General features: G+C 41.7%; 1 protein-coding gene across 15 annotated transcripts in view; it reads right to left on the bottom strand.

The window, feature by feature from the left end:
• Positions 1-27,768, bottom strand: part of SORBS2 (sorbin and SH3 domain containing 2) — a 228,832-nt gene that overhangs the window by 97,923 nt on the left and 103,141 nt on the right. For 9 of the 15 annotated variants that reach the window (XM_066573447.1, XM_066573433.1, XM_066573436.1 and 6 more), the window contains 2 exons: positions 19,075-19,623; positions 1,564-1,696 (listed from right to left, as the gene is read on the bottom strand). In XM_066573447.1, coding sequence (XP_066429544.1) covers positions 1,564-1,696; positions 19,075-19,623 — 682 coding nt within the window. The remainder of the gene's footprint in view (positions 1-1,563; positions 1,697-19,074; positions 19,624-27,768) is intronic. The other 6 variants (XM_066573440.1, XM_066573441.1, XM_066573443.1 and 3 more) reach the window with 1 other exon arrangement.

Raw genomic sequence — 27,768 nt, 5'->3', positions numbered from 1 at the left:
GGTGAACCACCAGCTAGCCATCCATTTCTATCAACAAACATACAACTTTTATAACTTTTCCACAGGACGTAACATTTGAGTGGAGCAATATCTGCAAGATGAAAAGCCACATGTTGTAGTGTGTAATAGAATGAAAAGAACCATTTTCATTTACTTGAGCTGAATTGTCAATCTCTTAGCGAAGGCATCCTACAAGATGTAATACATTTAATATAAAGTAACACAAAACAGTCTTATGCAAGAGTTTGGACAAACTACATGTTCTATTGATGTTGCAACTGAAGAAAAACTCTCCTGCCCAGTCTTGCATGGAGTACATGTTCACATAGGGCAGATTTGCCACAGATTTTCTGTGTGGACCCTGCACATGGAAAACCCACTGCATTTACCGTAGTAGCAGAGTGGATGAGATTTTCAAAATCTCATCCACACACTGAGAAAAAAAAAGTCACACAATACCCTGTGTAAATTGACATGCGGTGTGGAATTTAAATCTGCAGCATATCAATTCTAATATTGGATACGCTGTGAAATACACCTCTTCTGAAATGATGGGGTGCTTTCTGCACTAAAATCCACCCTTAAAACGACATCAAAATCTGCACCAAATAGTGCAGGTTTTGATGCAGATTTTCAGGCGTGGATCTGCATAATGTCTGTTGTGAATGTGTGCATTCCAGAGCAAATCCATTTCATGTGAACATGTCCTGAGTGTGCAAACATGCAAATGTATCAAGGTGGCACTGAGTTGAGTACTGTGCATGATAGTTCCGTTGGGCTGCTTTGTCAACCCTACTGCCTAGTGTGAAGCTGCGTCTCTCCATGATTAATACCAGTTTGGGCAGAAGAGTAAGTCTGGCAGTCCCTTTAAAAAGGAATCTGTCACCACAATGTCACCCTTAAAAATGTCTTTACTCATTGGCAGGGGACAAAAAAAAATCGATCAATTCTACTGACCTCTCTTTTCTTAGTGAGTCCATATACTTTTGCAATTAGATTCCAAAATTACCCCACACCACATACAAATCAGCAGAGAAGAGTCATCTGGCTGAAAAGAGTCACACTGATTCATGAGCTGTTGAGCTAATCACACCCCATTTTTTCTGGGTAGATCGCTCGCTGCATCTCCAATTACACAGGGAATTTTGTCTATCAAACAGAGGGCATGATTGGCGCAACAGCTCATGAATCAGCTTAACCCTCATCAGGCAGATAACTCTTCTCTTCTGATTTGCATATGGGATGGGATCATTTTGGAACCTAATTGTGGAAGTACATGGCCTCATTAGGAAAAGAGAGGGAATTAGAAGTGATTGATTTTTCATCCCCTGTCGGCCAAGTGAACACAGTTTAAGAGTTGAGATGATGTGATCAGTTCCTTATAATGAGCTAGTAACATTTTTTCACCCTACTGTACTGTGGTCACTTAAAAGAGGACAAAATGTAAACTAGTGCAATGATCATTTAAAACACACTCTAAAAATACATCAATAGTTTGGTCTTTTGACTATTACACAACGTAGAAGTCAAGTTGCACATATAAAAATGCAGTTTTAAACCCACCTAATGTTCTGTTGTGTTGCATGACCAAGGAGTTGTGCGATGGTGGAGAGGGGTATGTTGGAGAGAATGGTCTTTGAAAGTGACTCATGGGACTGGCTGGGCTCCCTGAATTTCCATTAACTGTGACTGAAGTCTGTTAAAAAAAAGAAGAAAGTTATTATTAAAAAAAGGCTAGCTGAAAGAGCATGTTTTAAAGGGTCATACTTAAAAACGGTGTCTGGTTATTGGACAACCCCTCTTCAATAGGACCCCTGGGCTAAATTAATAAACGGAGAGACACCCACCACTTCACAGAGCCCAGGATCTAGTGCTACAGCTCGCTGCAGTCCTGGTGATTCCTGTGATAGATGATGACACAGGAAATCAAGTGACCGCTGCAGCCAATAGAGGCTGAAGCGTCACCACAAGTTCTCCCGACATCTGTGCTCACATGCTAAGCACCATGATGAGGGGAGTTCAAGACGCTGCAGCATCTTATTGGCTGCATCGGTCACATGATTTCCTGCGACATCATCTGTCGCAACAAACGCCGTGACTGCAGCAAGCTGCAACGCTGATTCCCGGCGTCCACGGAGTGGTAAGTATCTCTCGGTTTGTTTTTATTACCCTAGGTGGTCCTATTGAAAAGGGGTTGTCTGGTAACCGAACAACCCCTTTAAGAACAAGGAGCGTTAAGGGCCTTTTACACAGGCTAATGATTGGTCATGAATGTTTACCCAAATGTTTCACTGCCCAATCATCTCCCTGTCTGTATCTGCCGGTAATCAGCCAACAAACGCTGATTGCATCTTTTAAAATGCTTTAGTGCTAGGAGCACATCTCTCCATGTAAAGAGGGGGATGTGCTGCCCACAAATAATATCTACATGGGGCAAATTAACATGTTAACGATCTTTTGTCCCTATACTAGTGATTCTCTGCTGTTGTGATTGGCAATAGCGAGCGCTGACGACATGCTATTTTTGATCAGTGCTTGTTATAACGGGCCTATCCTCAGCCTGTGTAAAAGGAGCCTTATTCCTAGTATTGTTTAGAGAATTACGTTTTGTCAGGTAAATAAACCATAACGCCATCATTCAATTAGAAAAAATTAGCAATATATATTCGCTGCACAGGGAGTAAACATGTTAGTATGTTAATTTTTTAACATGAAGGAAAAAACAAAAACTAAGTATACAGTGTGTAATATGTTATATTTGATTACCAAAAATAGGTGCTAGTCTTTCTGTGAACCCAATCAATAACATACAACATGAGAAACATTGTACATCAATGTAATGCGCAGTAAAATTATCTTCTTCCTTGTATTAAATGAAAAATGTTGAAAGCCAAAGTGGTATTGCATCGTATATGGAAATAACAGTCAACCTTCTAGATTGTGGGGGCCGTAAATGTGGCCCTTGACTCCAGCCAACAGCTGCACTGAATTTCTCTGTGTGTCATTCTATGTTTGAGGTATAGAGGTGACCAAATTGATAACATTTCCAGCATTTTTCACAGAAAAAAATACAGCTTAGCCCCCCTACCCCACCCCAGTGCAAACAGCCGGAGGGGAGGAGAGAAGAGGGAGGGAGTCCATGCAGCGGCCGACGTATTCCGGCCCAAAAGATAGTTCCAGGACTATCTTAGTGGGCTGGCTTGAAAGCGCTCGGTGCTATATTGGCCCGGCTGGACGCCTCTAGGCCACATGAATACGGCCATGTGATCTGATGCACTGGAATCCAATGCATCAGATCGTAACGTATATTGGCTGGATGTGAAAATGGCTGGCTGATATACGCTCATGGAAAAGAGGTCTAAGCGTGAGCTGAATTGCTGAATTTGACTGTGTGCAGTAAAGAGGTGACGCTTCATGCTCAGCCACAGTTACCACCATGCCTCCTGTTTACTATAATGGAAGTTGTATGTATGGTCATCTCTCTATTATAAAGTGGACACCTGTTAAAGATGTGGCTGAATCCTAGCAGTCAGACCCCTCCAAACAAGCAAGTATTGTAGAACCCATCAAACTTCTAGTTGCCCACCACTGATATGTCATGGTACAACTATAACAACTTTTGCTTTGTCAATGGTCCATTGTCAATAGTCTATTAACGTTGATATTCTTTGCCCACTCAGTTACTAACGTATTCCTAAATGAAGTCCATAAATGAAAAATAGATTTTTTTTCCTGTATACATACTATAAAAGATAGCATTTTTAAGAACTGTTTTGGTCCGTAGTGGCTGAGATGTATAGCTGATCTATATTACTCATCATATGCACTCAGCTTATATTTGCAGTACATTTAACAACTGTATATGCAGCATGCTTCTTGACGAATGATAATATCCTCATAGACTGACAGCAATTAACAATAACGGCAGGCTGGGTCAATGTACTGCAATTGCTTGCTGTTCCCACAGCTGTTATAGCAGTTATTGCGTTGTGCAGAGGTTGCAAAATCATTTTTGAGTATTATGCTCTCAACCTCAGCAGTTATCAATGCATGGGATATGTCTTTATTTCTTTCATGAAGGCTTTATTAAACCAAACAAAAAAATATATCAGAGATGTGAAATGGGACATTTCAAATGTTGAGCATTCAACCTGATATACTTAATATGAAATGCACAGTTCTGATCATTACTGGTTATCTGTAGAGTGTCATGCTCCACGGCATTGCAGATAATACACTTGCATATGCCCTTGCTTTCAGTGGGGTCCCCAACCTAAAGCGCATGTGCACACCACACACATCTATGTCTATCGGTACAGGAAATTCGGCTATGAACATTTTTGGAATGTGAGATGATGAACCAGGGAGAGACCGTCCTCCTCATTTTATATATTATATACACAAACATATATTTGGGTCATTCACAATACAAAAAAGAACAGGTACGCAGGGTCGCTGGCCGGGGACAGAGCTGGATTCTGTGTGGGCTCCTGCATGCTGTATCCAACCTGTCCGTGTGAGACCAGCCTAAGTTTTTTACATGAGTTTTTTGGCAAACTTTTGGCACGTTTTTGGTGCATGGTCTCTTTTAGAACATGTCACTTTCCAGCAAGCTTATCACCCTTCCCACAAACCCAAGGTCCCTGTTTGGACTTGGAAAAGGGTGCCTTAATATGCAATATAAATGCTGCATTATTTCCACAGTGGTATTTGCTACAGAAAATTTACAACATTTAAGCCAGGATCACAACAATGGGTCAGATTGCAGATATCCGCAGCTGAAGACCTGCAAATGATCACGATTATGAATTGAGTTTAGTCGCATGTGCTTGCAATTTTCCATGCAGATGGACAGAGTAAATTCCGAGTGGAAAACCAACGCAAGCAAGAAATCTCATCAGAAAGTAGCCCAACCCCCTGGAAACACCCTTCTATCACTCAGATGACAGCCCAGGTTTTATTTCCTTGTGCTGACATGTCTTCGGAACGGGATACTGCTCTCTAGGCTTGGCTTGGCTTCGGATCAAACACATCCATAAAGATCAATGGAGCCCATACTCGCGGAATCCGCAGTAAAATAGAGCATGCTGCAATTTTTCTTCATCTCACGGAATCTGCAATTCCTACATGCAATTGTGAATCAACCGGCGAACGTCCATGCATTTCAATGCCCGCATATTACTGCTTATCATATGCACGGACAGCTATAGCGGAATCTGCAATTCAAATCCGCTCGTGTGACACCAGCCTTATAGAACAAACCATGTGGACAAGATTTAGGTCTCAAATAACTGAAGTTTTAAGCATAACAAAATAGGCTGAAAGCCAATTATTTCCCCTTTCAATGGGTGTATTATTATATAACAGAAAATGAACTTCACATGGAACGTCCACACACATTGTCAGGTAATATTTTTGGAGAGTTGAGTATTTTGCTATGAGGCCTTAGTCAGACGGGCGTTTTTTCGCGCGATTTGCGGATCGCATGACGGATGTGCATGTGCAAATCGCGTGACCGGGGGCGAAAAATCGCGGGAAAAATCTGCACCTAGCCGCGTTAATCGTCGCAGCAAAACGCCCGTCTGACCGGAGTAAAATCGCCGTGCGCATCAAAATGCGCATGAAACTTAGACTGGCTGGCGAAAAAAACGCATCTAGCTGCAGTAAATGATTTTGGTGCGCACATAAAACGCCGAACGCAGATAGGCGCGATCTGCGAATCGTCGTGTCCTATAATTTATCGCATATCCGCATAAAAAGCGGACATGTGACTGATACCATAGCGAACCATTGGTTCTATATATGCGCGAATCGCATGCGAATCCGCAAATCGCGCGGAAAAACGCCCGTCTGACTAAGGCCTCAGGGGTAACTTTGAGGAGGCTAATCCCAACAAATCCCACTCCTAGCATTCGTTCACCGCACATTATTTTCATGTGATAAACCGGGTATCTCCAGATATATATGCGGATGAGATTTAAAAAAATCTCATCCACATGGAGTATTTGAAATACTTCAGGCTGTGAAGTCAAAATCTGCAGCATGAACTGACATGCTGTAGTTTTAGACAGTGGATTTCAGCCTTTGAAATGGAAGGTTGAAACACGTGACAAATCCACACCCAAACCTGCTGCAAAATTGTTACAATTTAGGTGCGAATTAGGCCGCTGTGAATTTGCTGAGTACTTACTGCCGAGTTTCCGTTGTGGAAAGTCGGTATCAAATACACCCCATGTGAAGGCACCATAAAGTGTTTACAACTCATTATAGACCTGGTATAAAGTATGAAGGCAGTTTCTGCCGCAATTTGTGCCAGAAAACTGGCGCACTTTCACTAGTAAATATTTGGGGGGAAAAAACACCCTAAAGCAAAATTGCAGCTCTTATTGTGTAATCTTAGACAGACACTGTAGGAAAAGCAGCTGCTCGCTCAAAAGACAACATTATGCACATAATCCTCTCTATTGGGAAAAATGCTTTCAGTATGAACTGAGCCTTTTTCATTTTTTTTTCTAAGAGCATTATGTCCTTAAGACAAAGCAAATAATACATAGCAAAAATCCAGGGGAGTGCTTTGATGTGAGGGGGCCGCATGATGTGATGTGATCTAGTCCTGTGATGTGATCTAGTCCTATGAGGGGGCCGCATAGGAAAAATTAAAGTGATGCACCCTCTAATGCTGGTTAACACCTGCGATAGATCCTTGAGATAATTTCACACACCCTTATTTCTCAAAGAGCTTTTCCCCTCTGGGCCCATCCTCTGGGAGATGAGAATACCACTCTGTACTTTGCAGCCAGGGTGGCCAGGAGTACAGAAACAACCGAGAGGCCTGAACTACACTGTATCCATAGCTAGCTCCCATTCACTTCTGTAGGAGTTATGGAAGCTCTTCCAATCAGAGAATTCATTGGAGCCGTTACTGCGGCTGAGAACTATTTAAAGGAAACAAATGAGTGAGTGTGTGAGCTGCAAGTGCGGTTTGATTGAAAGTGTGGTTTATTGCTCTCCAGCAATGTACATCTTGTGCCACGTAGGCAGTCCTTGAACATCCATTCAAGGGTGCATACATCTGTACGAGAATAGGGCAATGTGCCAAAAAGACTGGAATTATTGAACAGTGTGTTGTCTTCCTGATGCTAGAGTTCGAAGTATCGCAGATCAGGTTGATCGATTACTGGGAGGGAATGGTGAGGACACAGCAATCATGGGGCACATTGGCACCAATAACAAAGTTAGAGGAAAGTAGAAGGCCCTTAAAACAATTTCAGGGACCTAGAATTTAAGCTTAGGGTAAAGACATTAAAAGTAGTATTTTCCGAAATACTATCTTACCACATGCCACACCAGAAAGGCAGCGGGAGATTAGGGGGGTAAAGAAGTGGCTCAAGAGTTGGTGTAGGAAGGAGAGATTTGGGTTTCTGTGCCATCTTTGTTGTCGGCTACAGGTTCTAACATAGGAATGGACTGCACCTCATTTGGGAGGGTACAGCTGTGCTGGGGATAAGATGGCTAAAAGGTTGGAGAGCTGTTTAAATTAGGGACTGGGGGAAGGCAACCAGAGAGATAAAGAGTAAGATAGTGTAGACAGTGACATGAGATTAAGTATTAGAAATGGGGGTGGAGCAGTGGGAGGGGTTAGTACAGTTAGAATCGGCAAAAACGTTACTAGGGATACACTTAAAATAACAAAATAACCAAAAACTTCTAAACTGCTATGGTGACTAATGTGACCAGTCTGACCAATAAGGTTGATGAACTAGATGTAATAATGGCTGAGAAAAACTATGATCTAGTTGGTATAACTGAGACCTGGCTGAAAAGTGTGGTAAGGTGGTTAACTTACAGAGCTATAGTTTGTTTAAAAGGTATAGTAAAAGGGAGTGGGTTTGTCTTTATGTAAAGTCCTATTAAATGCCCACACTATGGGAAGATATATGTGAAGGAGATGAACATGTGGAGTCTCTATGGGTAGAAATACATTGGGGAAAAAACAATAAAATCCTCACAGGGGCTTTCTATAGGCCACAAAACAGATGCCACTAAAAATCTATTACTAAGACAAATAGATGAAGCGGTAAATCACAACGATGTAACTATTATGGGGACTCTATCAGTGTTACATTTTGCTCCTGGGCCCTTTAGTTCTACGGGTTTCCAGGAGCATACTTCCATAGGTGAGGGATATTTGAGTCAGCTGTGTGTGGAGTTATCCAACCAGCCAATCACCACTGGTCTGCTGCACATAAATACCATCCCCTCTGGCTAGAGGGTGCTGGTTTCCTTATTTTCCTCCCAGTACCCTTGTGTTTGCATTCATGTGCGTTGTTCTGTAGGTGTGAACAGTGGTGTGTTCTGTGCGTCTGTTCAGGTGGCCGGACATGTTGTGTGAACAGTCCTGTTCCATGTGGTATGCATTCCCTTGTGTGTTGGTGTGAACTGTGTCCTGTTCTGCTTGGATTGTTTTCCATCTAGGGAGATCTAGGCGCTTAGGTTCCAGCGTGGGGCCAACCCTATTGTTGTCGAACCCGGAACCCAAGACCTTAGAACAGACTATGACTATTACTGTAAATGCTGATTGTCATCTTAGGGCCCGACGCAAGACTCACACTGAACCGGCCGTGACCCGATCTGAGAATCTGCCTGTGACCTCAACTACCAACGGAGTCGAGGCAATAGAAGTGGGCTCCTTGTCCCTGAAGGAGAGCAAGGAATTTCGGCTCAGGACCCAATTCTGCCTATATTGCGGAGGTCCAGGTCATCGGGTCGCCAGCTGCCCCAAGAAACAGCCGTCGGAAAACGTCCGCTCCTAGGCGATCCCTCCGGACATCGCCTATGAGATCAGGTACTTCCGGAATGTTCTAAATTGTTAGTGCTGCTCTCTATTACATATAACACGCATATCCTCAATAGTCTGGCCTCCATTGATTCGGGGGGGCGCCGCAAACTTTGTTAATTTGGGGTTTGTTAAGTTTATGCCTGCATGCCTGTTACCAGTGAACCCTCCCATCCGGGTCTCGGGTATCGATTCCACCCTGTTATCAGCGGGTTAATCAGTAATAGGACCCCATAACAGTTTTTTTTCTGTAGGGGCGCTACATTCAGAGGTGTGCTCATTCCTGGTGATGAAGAGCTTTTTCGTGGATTTGGTCCTTGGGTTACCCTGGCTCCAGCAGCACAACCCCCAGTTCGATTGGTCCACCTCTGAACTAGTACAGTGGGCGAAAGGTTGTGGTGAGGATTTGGTCCCGTTCCAGGTGCACTCCACAGAGTGTATGGTAAAGGGGTTACCTCCGTATATTAAGGATTTTTCTGATGTCTTCTCCAAACAACTTTCTGAGACATTACCTCCGCACCAGGAATGGGATTGTAAGATCGATCTTATTCCCGGGAGCAAGATCCCTAAGAGGGGATATATAATGTAACTGTCCCTGAATGCGAGGCAATGAAGGCGTATATCACTGAGAGCCTCATCAAGGGACATATACGTCTTTCTGAATCGCCTGCAGGGGCAGGGATATTATTTCGTAGAAAAGAAGGATGGTGGGCTCCAGCACTGTGTTGATTATAGAGCCTTGAACAGGATAACCATCAAAAACCAGTACTCTTTGCCTTTGATTCCTGATCTCCTCAACCAGGTTGTAGGGGTCCGTTGGTTCTCCAAATTAGACCTCCAGGGGGCCTATAATCTCATCCGTATCAGAGAGGGGGATGAATGGAAGACAATGTTTAATACTCCACTGGGACATTTTGAATGTCTAGTCATGCCATTCAGGTTATGTAACGCGCCAGCTATTTTTCAAGGTTTTATGAATACCATTTTCCATGACATTCTGGGCACGTTTATGGTTGTTTATTTGGATGACATTCTGGTATTCTCTCCTGATTGGGAGAGCCATGTCAGGCATTTAAAGACCATGCTGTCCCGTCTTTAAGCCCATCAATTGTATGCTAAGTTGAAGAAATGCCTATTTGGTGTACAGGAAATTGCCTTTCTGGGATATGTCATTTTTCCAACGGCCATCCGGATGGACTCGGACAAGGTTAAGGCTATCAACAATTGGGTGCAACCCACCAACTTAAAGGCGTTACAACTCTTTTTGGGGTTTGCAAACTTCTATCGGAAATTCATAAAGAACTTTTGGGTGGTGGCCAAACCCTTGACTGACTTGACCAAGAAAGGGGCTAGAGTGGATTTCTGGTCATGGAAGGCTGTGAAGCCTTTGCAGTTCACCACTGAAGTGGATGCCTCCGAGCATGGTGTGGGAGCAGTTCTCTCGCAGGAATCTCCCGGCCGACCTAGTCTTCAACCCTGTACGTTCTTTTCCAGAAAGTTCAATCAGGCAGAACGCAACTATGATATTGGCAACAGAGAATTGTTGGCCATAAAATGGGCATTTGATGAGTGGAGACATTTCTTAGAGGGCGCTCGTAATACTATTACTGTCCTCACTGACCATAAGAATCTTGTTTATCTGGAGTCCGCTAAGTGCTTGAATGCACGTCAGGCCAGGTGGGCATTGTTTTTCTCGCGTTTCAATTTTGTAGTCACATGTGCCGGGGTCCAAGAATGTCGAGGCTAATGCGTTGTCACGCAGCTTCGGGGTTCCCGAGTTAGAGGAGCCTCAGCCAGAGAGTATTCTGGGCCCGGGCGTGGTTGTCACCGCTCTTATGTCTGACACCTCTGCTTTACTCCAGTTGGCTCAGCAGTCAGTTCCCCAAGACCTTCCGGAAGGGAGGCTATTTGTACCCCGTGCCTTGCGGCTCCTCATATTGGAGGAAGTTCATTCATCGGTGTTGGCTGGACATCCAGGGGTCCGAGGCACCCTGGAGCTGTGTGGCCATTTGTATTGGTGGCCACAAATATCTCGGGATGTCTGGGAGTTTGTCAAGGCCTGCCCAATCAGTGCTCGAGGGAAGAGTGTACGGAGACGACCTGAAGGTCTGCTTTGTCCTCTTCCCATTCCAAAGAGGCCATGGACCCATCTGTCGATGGATTTTATTACCGACTTGCCCGAATCCCAGGGGTGCTCGGTCATCTGGGTGGTCGTCGACAGATTTTCCAAAATGGCGCATTTTACCGCTCTTAAGAAGCTTCTGAGTTAGCCAACACATTTGTCAGGGAGATTGTGCGCCTGCATGGGGTCCATTAGGATATTGTTTCCGACCGGGGAGTCCAATTTGTTGCCCGGTTTTGGAGGGCGTTTTGTAAGAATATCGGTATCGGATTGTTGTTTTCTTCTGCCTTCCACCCGGAGTCCAATGGGCAGACGGAACGTATGAATCAGGAACTGGTTCAGTACCTCAGAATGTATGTGAGTGATGGTCAGAGTCTCTGCGTCAATTATCTAGTGTTGGCTGAATTTGCTATCAATAATCATACACATTCGGCGTCTGGTGTGTCTTCGTTCTTCTGTAATTTTGGATTTAATCCCAGGTTCTCGGTGTCCTTCCCCTGCTCTTCTAACAATCCGTCTGCTGATGCTTACGTTCAGGACCTACGGGAGGGGTCGGAGAAGGTGCAGGTCAACTTGGAGCGGCCCAGGGATGTGTGCTGAGGAAGAATAGAGGTACACATACAATCTCTGAACCTTTGTCTGTGGGCCAGTTGGTGCACCTGTCTTCAAAGAACCTGAAGTTAAAGGTTCCTTCGTTGAAGCTGGCTCCCCGATTTGTGGGCCCTTTCCCTATCATTAAAGTGATTAGTTCTTTGGCATACAAGCTGGCACTACCGGACACGTGGAGAATCCACAGGGTGTTCCATAAATCGCTCCTCAAGAGGTACGTCCCTCCAGTGGTGATGTCCGTGAGTTTTTGGATCAGCAGTTTCCGGGGAAGTGAATTGAGGGTCATGGCCCGGTTGAGTGGTTCCTGCACTTGCGGGATTTCACCTCCTTGGACTTCTACCTGCGGAGTCTTGTCAAGTCCAGGGTTTACCGAGTGAAAATCCAGAGTGTGGCGCACATGCAACAGTGGATCCTGGACGCTTGTGCAAGCATTTCTGTGTTGCTCTCCGTGCAATGTGAATGGGAGAAAAGCATAGCATTAAAGATTCAAAATAAAGGGGAGTACAGAGCATATTCTGCAGTGGATCATTGTTGTGTTCCATCTCACAGAAAAATTGATAATAAATTAGTGAGGAATAAAGGTACATGACATTTTAAGCACCCCTTCCTACTTGGAAATACTGACTTGGTTCCAAGATGGAGGCTTTCAAAATGGCCACCATGTTGGACACTGCTCCTCACAGATTTGTCCCCTTCCCCTTAGCAACATGACACACACTAGATGGTATTCCCAATAACTGCATTCTATTTTAGGCGTCTCCATACCTTTTGACTACCCTGCACATGTTACCATTACACACTAAATGGAAAAACGCTGGGTAAAACGTACAATGAAAAGGACCTGAAGATTTTAAATAACTGTAAACTTAAATGGACTAACCCACGCCAGGTAGCTCCTGCCAAGGCAAATAGGATCATAGGGTGCATGAAAAGAGGTATAGGGACACATGATGAGAATATTGTTCTTCCTCCTTTACAGACTACACATGGTATATTTTGTACAGTTTTAGGCATCGGTACTCGGGGAGGACATATCAAAGCTTGAGAGGGTTCAAAGGCAGGCAACTAAATTAATAAATAGAATGGGAGGACTACAATACCCAGAGAGATTATCAAAATTAGGATTATTTAGTTTAGGAAAAAGACAACTGAGGGTACACCTAATAGCTATGTTGAAATATATCAGGGGACAATACAAGGCTCTCTCCTATGGTCTATTTATACCCAGGACTGTGACTGTAACAAGCGGGCGCACTCTATATCTTGAAGAAAGGTTTCTACACAAAAATAGAAGGGGATTATTTACTGTAAGAGCAGTGAGGCTATTAAACTCTCTGCCTGAGATCATAGTGATGGAAAACTAACTAAAAGAGATCAAGAGGGGCCTGGACTTCTTTCTTGAGTGTAACAATGTTAATTCAGACAGGTTGTTGAACCTGGAGTTTATTCCGATTACCAGATTGGTGTCCACAAGGATTTTTTTCTCCTAAAATTAGAAAAATTGGCTTCTGCCTCATGTTTTTTTTTCCTTCCTCCGGATCAAAATTAAACGGAGGGGGGGGGGGGGGGGGGGTGTAGGTTGACCTAGAAGGACATGTCTTTTCTCAGTCTTACAAACTATTGGCTGCTTCCCTAACTTTCCAACATTCCAGGCCATCTCATACAGCTGGTCCAGGAGTGTTCTTAGGTCCCCAAGGTGGGACCCACATCTACCAGACTTTTATGTCATAACTTTTTAATGTTGTAGGGTTTACAGAAAGAGCATCTCTGCTTAGGTCCTCTCATCTAAAATAATATTTGTAACTAATTTGGGCTGGGTCCCCTTCCTACATAGGCCCCATAGAAGACACGTACTATGATTTATGTCTGTTTAGCATTAGTCAGAAAGTGTCAATGGACTAATAATGTTAGTCTAAAATCCTGCTCTATAGATAAAATCTTAAACTGGCTTCCTAAGAAGAAGACACTTAAACCCATTACCCACAAACAGCTCAAATTTTCCTTCATAGGCATATGAAATATTGTAGACAAATATCGTTTTACTCTTATCACTGCAAATATTTTTGCATGAAGATACACCATATTAGATAAAGCTTACTCGACATTTCAGTTTTGTAGTCACAAAGGTACAACGAGAATCTGAAGAATAATCTGTAATTAGATATATCTGACTTTTCCTGGTTGAATACACACTCTAAGTCTAAGCAGTCCAACAATGTGTATATTTCATAGGCTCGAAATACAGCACAGCAAGAAACGGGCAAGAGAATATTAAGTTGACCATCATTTGAGAAATTTAGAATATTTTGCAGACATTTCTATATTCTACAAAATATTATGTTGATTTACTGTGAGAAATTCTGTACCTACTTTGCCACCATATTCTATTATACCACTGTAACTAAACCAGGATTATGAAGTAATATATCTATATGACTATAGCCATTGTATATTGTAATCTCACAATTTATAATGTCAATATAAAACCAAAATCAAATTAATCCACAATTAGCTCATTACTGCACTGCGATGGTTAAGGGTAAATAAGTAGGGTACAAAGCTTAGGCAACTGCTTGTGCAATAGTCTAAGTACTGATAGTAATTTTACAGAAAACGCCATCAATGCACTAGATCAAAGACATGGGTCTTAAAGTGACAAGTCTTTAAATAGCTACACACGTTATCCTGGCAAAATAGAGAGCATGCGTTTGAACTGACAACATTAAAAATAACTAGGTAGATTGCCTTTGGATATGTGTAATTATATGTCACCTGTCATTGATGTATTATTGGAACTTCCTTTAAGTATGAAGTAATTTCCTCTGAATATACTAATTACGTTAGAGGTACTGATAGTCTATTCAGTAGAGTTCACTTTATTGTAAGAGATTTAAAACTTAAATGCAGGAACCTTTTAAAGAGCTACTAAGTTTTAAAGTAGACTAGTCAGCTCTTCTGACATGTCTATTGTAGCAAATACCTGGACTACCCTGTAATAGCAATACTTGAGCATGTTTTCTGGGAACTAGGATTGGTGTTGCTCTTGTTAATGTATAAATAATTCAAAACTTTGTCATTAGGCTGTGTCCATACTCAGTCTTTTCTGTCAGCCATCTTGAACATCAGACATTGTTGGGGCACATCCTATTAACAATGAGAATAATAAGCCCCAGTTGTCAATTTATTCACATATTTCCAGGAGACATCAGAGGAACAGTACAACAGAAAGTACTAAGAAAAGATCTTACATCATTGATATTTTATGCAGAATTGAAGTGCAAATACAGGGTGATTCAAAAAGAATGGTGCAAACTAAAGCCGATTTCCTCAGACATGAATTGACATTCAGTACAATAGTCAGATTACATGACAAGATATAAGAACTCTCCAAGTTTTGAATGTACCTTACAGATGTTCAATATGGGGGCCATTAGTGACATGGCAGATGTCAAGTCAGTAGTCTAGTTTTACATCTTCACTACAGGGGAATCAATAACAGATGATATTCTGAGATGCATTTGGGCAAAACTTGGCTACCAACTCAACTTCTGCTTGGTCAGCAAAAGCACCCACATCGAACATCTATAAGGTGAGTTAAAAACTTGAAGAAGTATCTTTTCATATCATTCTGGCTGTTGTATGTCAATTTATGTATCAGCCTTCTATTAATACACGTAATCAGCTTTCCTTTACACCATTTTTGTTAAATCACCTTTTATAAAGAATATAATAATGCTGAAATGCTATATGGCATTATAACAGAAGCTAACATGGAGAACTTCATACGTTAGAATTGGTACTTTGTTAATGTTGATGTGCAGCTCTACTGATACAGTAGATCATTAAAATATTATCTTAAATATTGACTACCCAAACGTACAGTATATTCTTTCTTTTAGAGTGTAAGTGAAAAAGGCAGCGGAATCCAGCTCTATAGACATCCAGTTGCCGTCTGCTCTAGCAGTGTACTGTTTTTTGCAGTATGCAGTAAAAAAAAAGTATAGCAAAAATGTGATGTGAACCTAGCCTATCATGTTAACTGCATAAAATACACCAAATACTATACCTGTGGAAAATGGATGACTGTATCCTGCTTAAAGGGAACCTGTCATGACCTTTAAGCCTCATAAGCTACGTTATAGGGCTCAAAGGTTAGGGAACAGTTAATCCAGGGATTGTTGTGTCATACCTACTGGATTCCCCATTCTACAGTTGTGTCCCCACGAAGTTGGTGTGTGCACACAGTGCTAATCGTTTCAGCCTGCTCTGTGCACGCACTCCACCATAGGGATGAATGGAAGAGCAAGCGCACAGAGTAGGTTGAAAAGTGTTAGGCTCTCTGCACTACAACAGGGCACCAAATTTAGTACTTAATGACGTATGGTCCCTCTTATCCAGAGTTCATACAACCCCGAAGTGGTATCCACTGCGCGAGCAGCTAGCTGGCAGACAATGAGAGTAAGGCCTCCTTCCCACGGACGGATTTCCGCCGCGTAATATGTGGTGAAAATCCGCCGCGTTGCCCGCAGCTATTAGGTTCTATTGAACCTTATAGCTCAATGCTCACGGTGCGGAATTCCATCGCGGAATATCGCACCGTGAAATCTCCCGTCCTCACCCGCGGCATACTCTATTTGCCGCGGGTGTACGCGTGGACGGCTTCCATTGCAGTCAGTGGAAGCCGTCCGTCACGCTATCTTCCGCTGTAGCACAGTGGAAGATAGCGTGAAACCGCTTCCCCGCCCACCGCGTCATATGAAGCATCATGCGGGACAGAAGACGCCGGATCCGCAGGTAAGTATTGGGGTCTCTGGGGGGCGCCGTGACGGGCTCCTCCGCAGAATTCCGCGGCGGAGCCCGTCACGGCCGTGTGCAGCCGGCCTAAATGTAATTTGGTTTTGTTTATTAATACCCATGGAAGTATGTTATTGTTTTTTATTGCTTGAGAAAGTCACAGTTGGAGTGACGAAACGCGTTGCATTGTATTAGAATGAAACCTTTTATATGTCATGGAGGAGATCTGGGAGTCATTCTCTATGGAGCGCTGAGCTTTTTTTATCTTCACTGGTATCTTACATGTACTGCATTATCTGTCCTAAGAGTTATCACCGTGTGTTGTCTGTGGTGTTACATAGGACTGCAGGTGGCATCATTATCTGTTTTAATAGTTATCATTGTGTTATCTGTCGTGTTACATAGGACTACAAGCGGCATCAATACTCACCTTTTAGTTGCTGTCTGGGTCCCCCCGGCTTTTGGAGCTTCTGGACGTCTGCCAGGCATTGTCAAGCCGGCAAAGCATCTATTGCTAGTGACAGAGATTGCTCTGATTGGCTGAATCGGCTGAGTGACAGTCCTCTCAGCCAATCACAGCCAGCCAGCAAAACTAGAGGCGAAATTCTAGCTTGGAAAATCAGCCAAACTGGAAACTGGCAAAACTAGAAGACAACACAACTAGAGCTTTGACTGTAACACGCAGTTGAAACCCTCATGCAATTCACATGTGAATATCAAATGTCAACGTAGTCCCCACCATCATGTCACAACGCCAAAGGTTTACGTACTTTATTGTAAAGTATATAGTTACATGACTGTCAATCTCTTAGGCCTCATGTCCACGGGGAAAATTAGGCCCGCTACGAATTCTCCATGGAGAATCCGTAGCAGGTCATTCCTGCCCCGCGGACATGAGCGCTGAAAATAACAATTACTCACATATCCGCACGCTCCGGATCTTCCCTTCTTCGCGGCTTGATCTTCTCTCCGTCGCGGCCGGATCTTCTGTATTCGGCCCGGCGGATGTGCACGGCACGCCGGCTGCGTGGCGCGCGCATGCGCCGGCTCGAAGAAAAAAGATCCGGCCGCGACGGAGAGAAGATCAAGCTGTGAAGAAGGGAAGATCTGGAACAGGTGAGTATATTCTGATTTTAGGTCTCCCGCAGATCCGGACGGCTTCCATAGGCTTCAATAGAAGCCTGCGGAAGCCGTCCACGCGGAAGACCCGCACGAAAATGGAGCATGTCCATTTTTTTTCATGCTCCATATTTTTTTAAAATTCACTTTTATTGACTATCCGCGGGTATTTATCTACCTGCGGATGGTCAATGCATCCCTATGGGGTGCGGATCCGCATGCGGGTGATCCGCTGCGGATTTAAAATCATCTTTTACCTGTGGACATGAGGCCTTAATCAACAGCTTCCCAGTGACTTCTGTCTGGGAGATGCAAAAGAGAGCAGAAAGACACATTCAAGCCTTAGTCAGACGGGCGTTTTTTCGCGCGATTTGCGCGTGCTGCAGGGTCCTATTGATGCCCTAGTTACAGTGGAAAATTGTGAAATAAAAAAAAAAAAGGTAAATGTGAATGACCCCCTGGAGGACTTATATGATGTCATGGGGAATATAGATGTTAAAAAGAATGTGTTACAAAAATAAGTAAAAAAGACAAAAGAATAAAATATAAATTTATATATATATATATACACGACCCAATGCCAACCTAAACCATCGCCATATACACCCTGTAATCCGAGACTATAAAATTTTATATCAAAACATCCAAAACAAAATGAGGAACCAATGCCTGTTCATTTTAGTGTAAATATACATATTTTCAAAGTAAGCAGCCATAGGATTTTTTTTAGCTTTTTATCCCTAATAAAACTAAAAGGGAGAAAAATTCAGTTATAAAAAAAAGCCCTATATTCCATGGGGGAAAAAAAAGCTCCATAATAATAATTTTGGTAGCTGAAGAAAAAAGAAATAGGGCAGTAAACCCACCTCAGGGCTCAGTCACACGGGCGCATCGGCACCCGTACACAGGCGACATGACCACATGTTCTTTCTCCCGGCGCTGCAGAGAGACGTCCGTCTTGAGGTACGGTCGTCTTCCTCCTGCAGAAACACTGGCGCCGATGCGCCCGTGTGACTGAGCCCTCATGGGTAAAATCCCTAAAAAGAGTCTGGTCTTTTTGGACCAAAAGCCCCTTGTGCTTAAGGGATTACAAAATCTAATTTATATGGTTACCCTAATTGATGTAGCACTAGAAGGAAGAAGTCCCATGGATTTTAAAATTCTAAACATTCTAGAACCTTGTGATCTCGAAAACAGCCATTGCATAACCATAAATTTGCATCTTATGAGGCTATTTCACAGTATGTTAGAACAGTACAGACAGTAACACTTTAGGAGGTCTTTGCATCAATGCTAAATTAGTTAATAGCTATTTTGTAGCTAAAATTTTAGCAAATATTAAAATAAATGAATCTTACATTATTGTTCTCTCTGATAGAACCTCTACAGATTTACAGTCCGAGGGTACTGTGAAGCTCTGACCTCTGCATTGATACACAGACCCCTGTAATTACAACATGCTGACACATGCTACTTGATCAATTCACTAATTCTAGGTTCCATTCTTAAAAAAGTACTATTAGATTAGGTTAAAGTACTAGATCACGGCACTGCATTCCTTGTTAGACAAGACACTTGAAACTAATCGGTATACCACTTGTCTTTCTGTAGCAGTCTTTTGTCCAGAAATACTAGCAGGGGCCTTGAAAGTGTCCACATAAATTGCTGCAGGAGGTCGATGATATCCTGGATTCTCTTCTCCTTTGGTGTCCTGCTTTGAAGCTATCTCAAAAGACAGGGAGGCCATGTGTTTTTCAGGAACAGGGTTACGGGGCATGATGTGGGGTGAGTAGTCTAAGTGTGCAGAAGAATGGGCTTTTGCAGGAAGAGTGTTAGATGGGGAGCTACCTGAAGAGTACTCTTTTAGAATTAGTTTTAAGGTGGAAACTCTACGTTCCTTTGACTCCTGCTTACGTTCCAGCAGTTTACTTTTCACCTGTTCTGATTTAGTATTAGAAAATGAAACCTGTGGATTAGTGGTGGTTTGTTGCATATTTGTGCTCGATCTTGCAGAATAAAGCATGCTACTTTCCTTATTGGACTGATCACTTGATGGGCTTACTATGTGCCCACTTATCTCACCCTGCTGGAAATGAGTTGATGAACTTGGATATCTGCCTTTTCTAGGGGGAGGTGGGGGTGCCTGTTATTTATATGGAACCGTAGAACAGAAGATAACATGGAAAGAAACACAAGAAGAAGCTTATATTAGCATGTTTAGATGAATGAAAATGTTCAATATTTTACATATTAGATGCTACATTTAACTAAGTGTCTAATCATTGTATAGACAGTCAATTGCAGCACTTGGTTACTGGTAGATACTACTAGGATGCTATAGGCTCCCAAACCATATCAATATACAAAACATCTATGCATTCTCCAATTGCAACACAGTTCTTTTTTATTTTTAAGTGACTTGGACAATCCAGATAGATGGTAAACTTTTTCGGTATAAAAATAATCCTAAGACCACCTGGGTAAACAGTAACACATAGTACGCATGTGTTAGAATAGAAAATGATCTGTGGTAAACACTTAAGGCTACATTCACTTTACAACTTTACTTTATGTCTTCATGTTCCGTCATGGGGGAAAATTAAAACTGGAATGCCTGATCTATTCTATGACAGAAATGAATGGTACCAGACGAAGCTAACTAACTATAATGTGGTCTGCCCACCTTCTGTCATGTCCTACGGCACCTTAAGAGACAAAATAGAACATCCGAACAGAGCTTCTAACGCAGAAGTGACTCTAGCCTAAGGCCTGTTCCACCTGGCCAAGATTCTCACGGGCGATATGTGCGTTGTGAGACGCACAAATATGAACCCCATTCTTTTGAATTGAGTCATACAAATTGTGTCACGTCGTATCTTTGGGTGTGCCCTCGCATTGCATTTCCCATTGTTTTCAATGGGACTGGGAGCAGCATCGCATCGTGTGCTAAGTGCACAGTGTGATGCGATGTTTCCCTATTAAAAACAATGGGTGAAACTTCATGAACCTCCGTCATGGCTGGCAGCCACAGCAGAAGATCGCTACTTCCTTGAAGCGATGCAAGACTTCTTGATACAAAAATGCCTCTCATCCGTGGCGAAATCACATGTTGGCGAGCGAGGTATCTGGCCATGAGTCATGACCAAATATCGCACTCGCCTGTGTGAAGTTAGCCTACGAGAGGCATCAGATTAATAGTAGTATCAATAAGACATAAGGTACTAAGATGTTTTATGTATTTAAGGTTGTGTACATAGGTTCTGCAAATTTTTCGATTCTGCTTTGGATGCTACCTGTGTAACTTTGTATGGACTCCATTATTGATGCTTTTGCTAATCTGATACCTCTCTGTATTGTGTTACATCCCTCCATGCATAGGACTTTGTTTACTCACCTTTATAACACAGATGATTATCTGTTCTAACACATGTACATCACCTTAGAATTGAAAACGTTTACCACATAGATGCACTGCCATTGGAAGGTGGAGGCTTTTATCCACTTCAATATAAAACACATGTAAACCATACACTAATATATATCCCTGTACTGTCTAGCTAAAATATGAACCCTTGACAAATGTTATATAAACCAATGTAAATAAATGCATCTCTGAATGTGTTAACAACAAATTTAATAGCAAAATAGTCCCCTATTTAGGGCTAATGCCCACGGACGTATTTCCGCAGCATTACACTGCAGCTATTAGGTTCTATTGAACCTAATAGCGCAATGTTCACGTTGCAGAATTCCACCGTGGAATTCCGCAGCGTCAAATAAACCGCGGCATGTTCTATTTGCCGCCGGAATACACGTGGCGGGCTTCCACTGTAGTCAATGGAAGCCGGCCGTCACGCTATACTTCCGGTGTCAGTACAGCCGAGGTGTCGCAAGAATACGCGACCCCGCCCACCACCGGGCACGTGATGCGCTGTACTGTGTACGCGCGTCGGCGCCTCAGGCGGGACGTGCACAACGGATCCGGGAGGTGAGTATGGGGTCTTTGGGGGGGGGGGGGGGGAGCTGTGACTGAGTCCATTGTGATATTCCGCTGGCGGAGTCTGTCACGGCCGTGGGCATGAGCTCTTAGTGTGTTTCTGAAATTGGTCAGAATGATGCTCTTCACTTTTTCAGCCTATTCTGCCTACAGTTTTTAAAACTGTCTAATAAAACAGGGTGGCTTAATGTTGTAAAATGCAACATATTTATTAAAGACCTGCAGCATTTGTTTGGCCTAAGATAGGTGTGCATGTACAGCAGCCATTACGTGGAATAAAGTAAAGAGGAGCAAGTAACATATGTAGTGAGTTGTGACACATGTACAGTCCAACTTTCATAAACATGGCTAAATTTGCACCATTTTTTATTGTTGCTCATTGATGCATTATATGAAGCGATTGATAAATCTGCCTCATTATTTTTGTCGAGTGCTGTGTGATCCTGAAGACCTTGTGTGCATTCAAAACACCATCTACATTATTATGGAGATGTTACATGACCTGAATAGCGACAAATATGGGAATGTATGTGTGGATGTAGATATAGATGGTGATCCCCACCTTGCTTCGGCTCCCCTTTTTCATTCATCCAGAATCTTTCTCCTAACAGGGAGCATTTTCAAAACTTGCTAGCATATAAAAAGGATTAATAGCTACCTTAAAATATAATTTTATGTTTGAAATATAATTTTACCTTACATTTTTAAGTATAATGGAGTGTCTTGTATGTAGTCGCTGTAGTTGCTCATTAAAGCGCAGCTGACTTTTCAGTTGATTTCTCAGAATAAGTTGCGATGAGGAATAACAATCGTTCTGGCTATTATATAACTTTGTATACTGTATTTTCCCCCTTTTTCCACTCTGCAGGGTATATAATATATATATATATATATATATATATATATATATATATATATATGAGATTCTCCATCCTCTAAGGACTGATCAGAGAAGCCTCTGCTGTGCCATGTGTGCTATGTTCTATAGACTATACACAGAAAACTGCAGATATCCTGCTTTCTAACTGTCTGTAAGACACACATACATAATTTCATCATGTTGGAGAATACAGCAAACTTTAGCAATGTATATGTGTATAAACAGCAGCAGATATCTCAGCATTAGCTCTTGCAGCAGGCACACTATGTGTGTCTCTCCCTCCCTCTTCTCTGTGCTCCCTGCATACAGTTTAATAGGCAGGATGACTCATCACCTGCTCCAGTGTCTGATGCCAATCATGACAAAGCAGACAGTGGACAACAAGGTAGGTGGAAGGGAGACAGCACTTGAGTGATTTTTTTTAGCACAAATACCTAATTTTAGGTAAATAAAGTACAGTAAATCTTAGTTTTGCAATTTATCACACAGGCTATCATATAAGAACAAGTTGCTTAAAATGCTATTGTCCATTTAAAAAAGGTTGATTTAATCAGCTTCTAATTATTGGTAGAAAAAAAAAGCATATTGTATTAGGCATGGCCATGACTGACACAAGTATCAGAGAATGCAGTATTGTCAGGCTTCTAGTATTTGGATTAATGGATTACAGTGTGAATAAACACAAGCTAATATACTCTGAATGGCCACTTTATTTAGAGACACCCATCTAGTAGAGTGCTGGACCTCCTTTGGCCTTCAGAACTGCAGCAGTTCATTGTAACATTTGTTCTGGAGGAATATTGTCCCATGCTGACAGGAAGCTTCTTGCTGTTGTTTCAAATTAGATGGAGGTACTGAAATGCTCTGAACAGAGCTGACAGGAAGGGATCATTGATTCATGCTGCTTGCGCCAAATTCTGACCCTCTCTTCAGTATGGTGCAACAGAATTCTGGATTAATCTGACCAGGAGATGTTCTTCCATTACTAAGTCATCCAATTGCTATGCTTTTTTTGCCCACTTTCCTTTTTATTTTGACCAATTGTCAACTGGTGTTAGATGGGTCTATGTAGAGATGGTCTACCTAATGATTCCTTTGTCTCAGGTCTCATGTACTACACAGGCAGATAAACATTCTTTCAGGATGCTTCCTAGCCTATGGTCAAGTATTGAATGCAGTACGTTCAGTTCCAATCCTCATAATTTGATGCTTCACTGTGACAGTAAAGATCACACATGGTTATACATGATATTGAAGGTAGCATTGGGTGCCTCTGGATATCATATTTCTACTTTATTATACAAATGTAGCATTTTAAGTTCTAAATATGTTTTGTTACAGTTTTATTATAGTTCCCTTTATTGAATTTAACTGGGACCATCATGGCATTTAAAAACAGCTATGTGGTACCCATAGGATGTCTAAACTGTAACATCTCTAGGGTAAACAGTATGTGCATACAGGACATTGCAGCCTTTTATGTGAGGCCAGGATGTGTGGACTGCTACTTATTACTGAAACAGACTGACTAGTATTCTTCCAAGCACTGCGCCCGCTTTTGTTGAAAAGCGTTTTTTTTAATAGCAAGTGTAAGCAGTAATTAAATTGTAAGAAAACGGTTTACATTTGTACTTCTAGTTCTGAAATTAATCTAAAACTTTATGGGTTTTGTTGCAGAGTTTACAATTAGTTTTTTAATATCTGTGTCGCCACCCTGTGGTTTCTTATGATGAATGTATTCTAGGTTCAATCATCATGATATACACATGGTTTATTTTAAACGTAGGCCGAATGCACACGCATGCGGAATCCGACCTTGCCCGTGGCCAGCACCCACGCGTACCTGTGTGTTTTTTAAAATTTTCTTCTGTACTGCAGATGGTCTGCACGGCAAGCCACCTAACATGCGCAGTACAGAATTTTTTCCTCTCCGCTAGGCGATGACACGGAATCCGCAATTCTTCCGTAATGTCATTGCAAAAGGGCCGCAGATCGGACGGCCTCCATTGACCTCAATGGAAGCCATCCGTGCTGAAATAGGACATGATGTGATTTTCCCCCTGCGATCGGAAAATTGTGATTGATTTCCGCTCGTGGACATGGAAAAGCGATTTTTCATAGCATGTCTGTGGGCAGTATTTGCTGCGGAATCTGGATAAAAAGTAAAATCTGATGAGAAGGAAGTTCAGTCACTATTGCTTCCTTGCATTATAGAACAAGGATGCTATAACATGAGCACAAGAGGCTGCTGCTAGTACTCATGATTTACACAGAATTTACAAGCCCAGGTGCAGACTGGCAATTTGCTCTAAATGTTGAGAATTAGCTAAGCTCGTGTAATAAAAGTAAAGTATTTTCTGTGCTTCCTCCTACAATATCTTCCTGCTCTAACAGCTAAGCCAGATAAATGGATTGAAAATGGAAGATTTATGAGTGTCCAAATTCCAAATATGTACTATTCTGAAAATCCTACAGGAAACATATGACCCTTTCTCCTCAGGTTTGGTTTAAATGTATCCAATACGCTTGAGTCCACTGTCAAAATTCATTAATACAAAAAACGTATTTTTGTTCAGTGAAAATCATGGAAAGTTTATACAAAAGCCATAGAGGTCACTGCTTATAATTGATGTGTTGCTCTTAGAACTATAATGACCAACCACAAATGCAATCCTGTGTCATGTAAGCCCAGAATGCCCCAAGTATTATGCTAAAATACAGATCTGAGATACGGGTCAATGAAAGTTTTTCATTGATACACTTGTAAATTAAATTTGTACAAATATCACCTTTTGATGCAAGAGTGAAGGTGTATTTACCATGCAGAGTACAATGTAGGTCCAAGACAATTGGATCTATATTGCACTCATTTATCCTGCATTTTTTCTACAATTACAATGCGTTTTGGCTTTGAAATATATTGCGTAGCTCTGCATGTGGTTTTTATGCATGTGAAAAAACATCATGCTGTTCCAATTAGAACAGAAAAAAAGAACGTGTTGCACTTGCATGTAAATTTGCATGGCATGCAAGTGTGTTGTGATTTCTTTCATGCATCCATGAAAAATTGCCCAAAATTAGATATGCTGCGATTTTTCTATCTTGGATTCTTGTTCCGAGAAAAAAATTGCCAGGGTGTATAAAATAATGGGTTCTTTTACAGTTCGCATTCTGTCCATATCACAATTGGACGGAACTCAAGCGGAGAAATCACCCATGTAAATGCATAGAGAAAACAGGTGTACATGAGCACCGCGCATGTCTGACTGCAGAAGAAGCCTGCTGCACAGAATGTTCTGCTGTTTTCGCAGAAGAGGCTCTTCAGCAGCTGAAGTATGTACAATTCAAGATCTGTAGAAAGCTAGGGTAGATAACAAATGACAATCCCTTTGGGAGGTGTAAAGACGTACAGAATAGCTGAAGGACTTGTATCTGCTGGGAAGGATGTGTAAATGTGAAAGTGCATAGAAATAACAATCCTTATTTTCCAAATGTTAATAATGTCTTTAAGGATGTATAAGGTACACAAATAAATACATTTTGTATGTCTGGTGCAAATAAGGAGTTATAATTAAATAGGCGTTTCTGTTACGATGAAGATTTATGGATTTAAAAAAAACATTGCAAAAAAACCCATGCGTTCTTGATGCTATCTCTCCATATGGTAACAACACTCTGAGTCTCCGATAAACCCTAAACACCATTATAAAGCATTATGCATTGTTGCAGATGGTTCATCACAAGCTGCTGTGTTAAATCTCACTTAAGAAGAACGAGTTCAGGCATGGAGACAATGGAGCACTCAATAAACCATTGTAATGAGATAGTTCAAGCTCATTTGAATATAATCTAATTATAGGTACCGAAGAGATTAAAACAATATTATAATGGGAATTGGAGTCATAAAGAGTTCTTTAGAGTCCTGAATGATTACTTTGTTGATGCAGACTGTTTTATTAAGTCTGGGTCTAGATATGTTTGAGCCAATATGTAGCAATAAACACTGCATGGAGTTGATGATGTAGCCTGCTCTCCAGACTTCTGTGAAGATGTGGCATGCCGTGTGCTGGAAGGCGTTTGGTATGTATTTATGCAGGCCACCAGCACTCTGCTTGCATTAAGTGTAAAATGGCCATGAAACCTCAACACTAAGTAGGCATTTCCCTTTATTGGTCTGTGTATTTCATTTTATATGTATGTTTTGAAAGTTCTGTGTACCTTTTACAAGACGTTTAGTGCTCCCAACCAAGTTTTATATGCACTGCAGGGAGTGTGGGTTGAAGTGAAGCCTAGGCAATTCCCTCTCTGTGCTGCACTTTATTATTTGGGCTGGAGCACCTAGTAACTGGTGGTACACTACAACACTGTGTATTATTTATCATATACATATAAGAAAGGCATAATCTTCATATTCAAGATATTTGCGTTCTGTCTCATTCTCCTTGGACATCATGCATGGCTTCTACATCGGTTCTTGGTGATTTAGCACTGCTATTACAGTGCATTACCATAGCAACCTACTACTTTCATGGGTAGTCAAGTCCAAAAGAAACACATATTGTTAATATATAGAGAGAGCTTAATTTTTATAATTAGCTCATCAAATGTCTAAGAAGCTGTCATTATCCCTCTAATAGCTATTAAACTGATAGGCAGCAGTCACATAGATAACAGTGGCAATCAGTTTTCAGAATGTGATCACTGTGAGCCCAGCTCCCGAGACCCCCCAAAAATGTGCAAAATGGAGATGAATGGCTCTTCATTCAACTACCCCTTTAACACTAGCAGACATTTTTGCAAATAAATGTTCCTGAATTCTTTGCTTGTTGCTGTACAGCTTTTCTGAATAATGAATCTATTCAATGTTGACTAATTTTCACACCCCCGTTAGGGACATCAATGCACATTCATTGTAGACCTGTATTGCAATATAAAACAGTATACGACTTCCAAATTATTGCACTCTGCACTGACATGTTGTACTATCCGCACAGCTACTTTAATCGTACAGTCAGTATCAACACATTTCTTATTATTTTTTTTTTACAGAATGGAAGTTCATTTAAGAGACAGTAAAAAAAAAAGTCCACTCTGCTCTCAACTGAACATAAACAGGACACTTCCATTTTCTTGGGAGTCACCAATTTTCCCAATAAAAGCCATGAGGACTATTTTTGACCAGGACTCCAGCTTTGTATTCCAATAAATATATTTTATGTTCTATCTAAATTGCTTGATGAAAAGCCTGATGTTACCATTTAAATGCAGTAAATGTATCACTTAAAAACACGAGTCACATTTGAAGGAGTCAAAGTTGGAGTCTGAGAAAATTGAAGAGCCCGAATTGGAGGTTTGGCTTTCCGACTTCACAGCCCTGTTTTTGACTATATACCTTTAAATTCATAAGCAGA

The sequence above is a fragment of the Eleutherodactylus coqui genome, chromosome 7 (assembly GCF_035609145.1).
Source record: "Eleutherodactylus coqui strain aEleCoq1 chromosome 7, aEleCoq1.hap1, whole genome shotgun sequence".
In the NCBI taxonomy this organism is placed as follows: Eukaryota; Metazoa; Chordata; class Amphibia; order Anura; family Eleutherodactylidae; genus Eleutherodactylus; species Eleutherodactylus coqui.
Note: the sequence above shows the minus strand (reverse complement) of the source record. Positions and strands in the feature narration are given on the sequence as shown.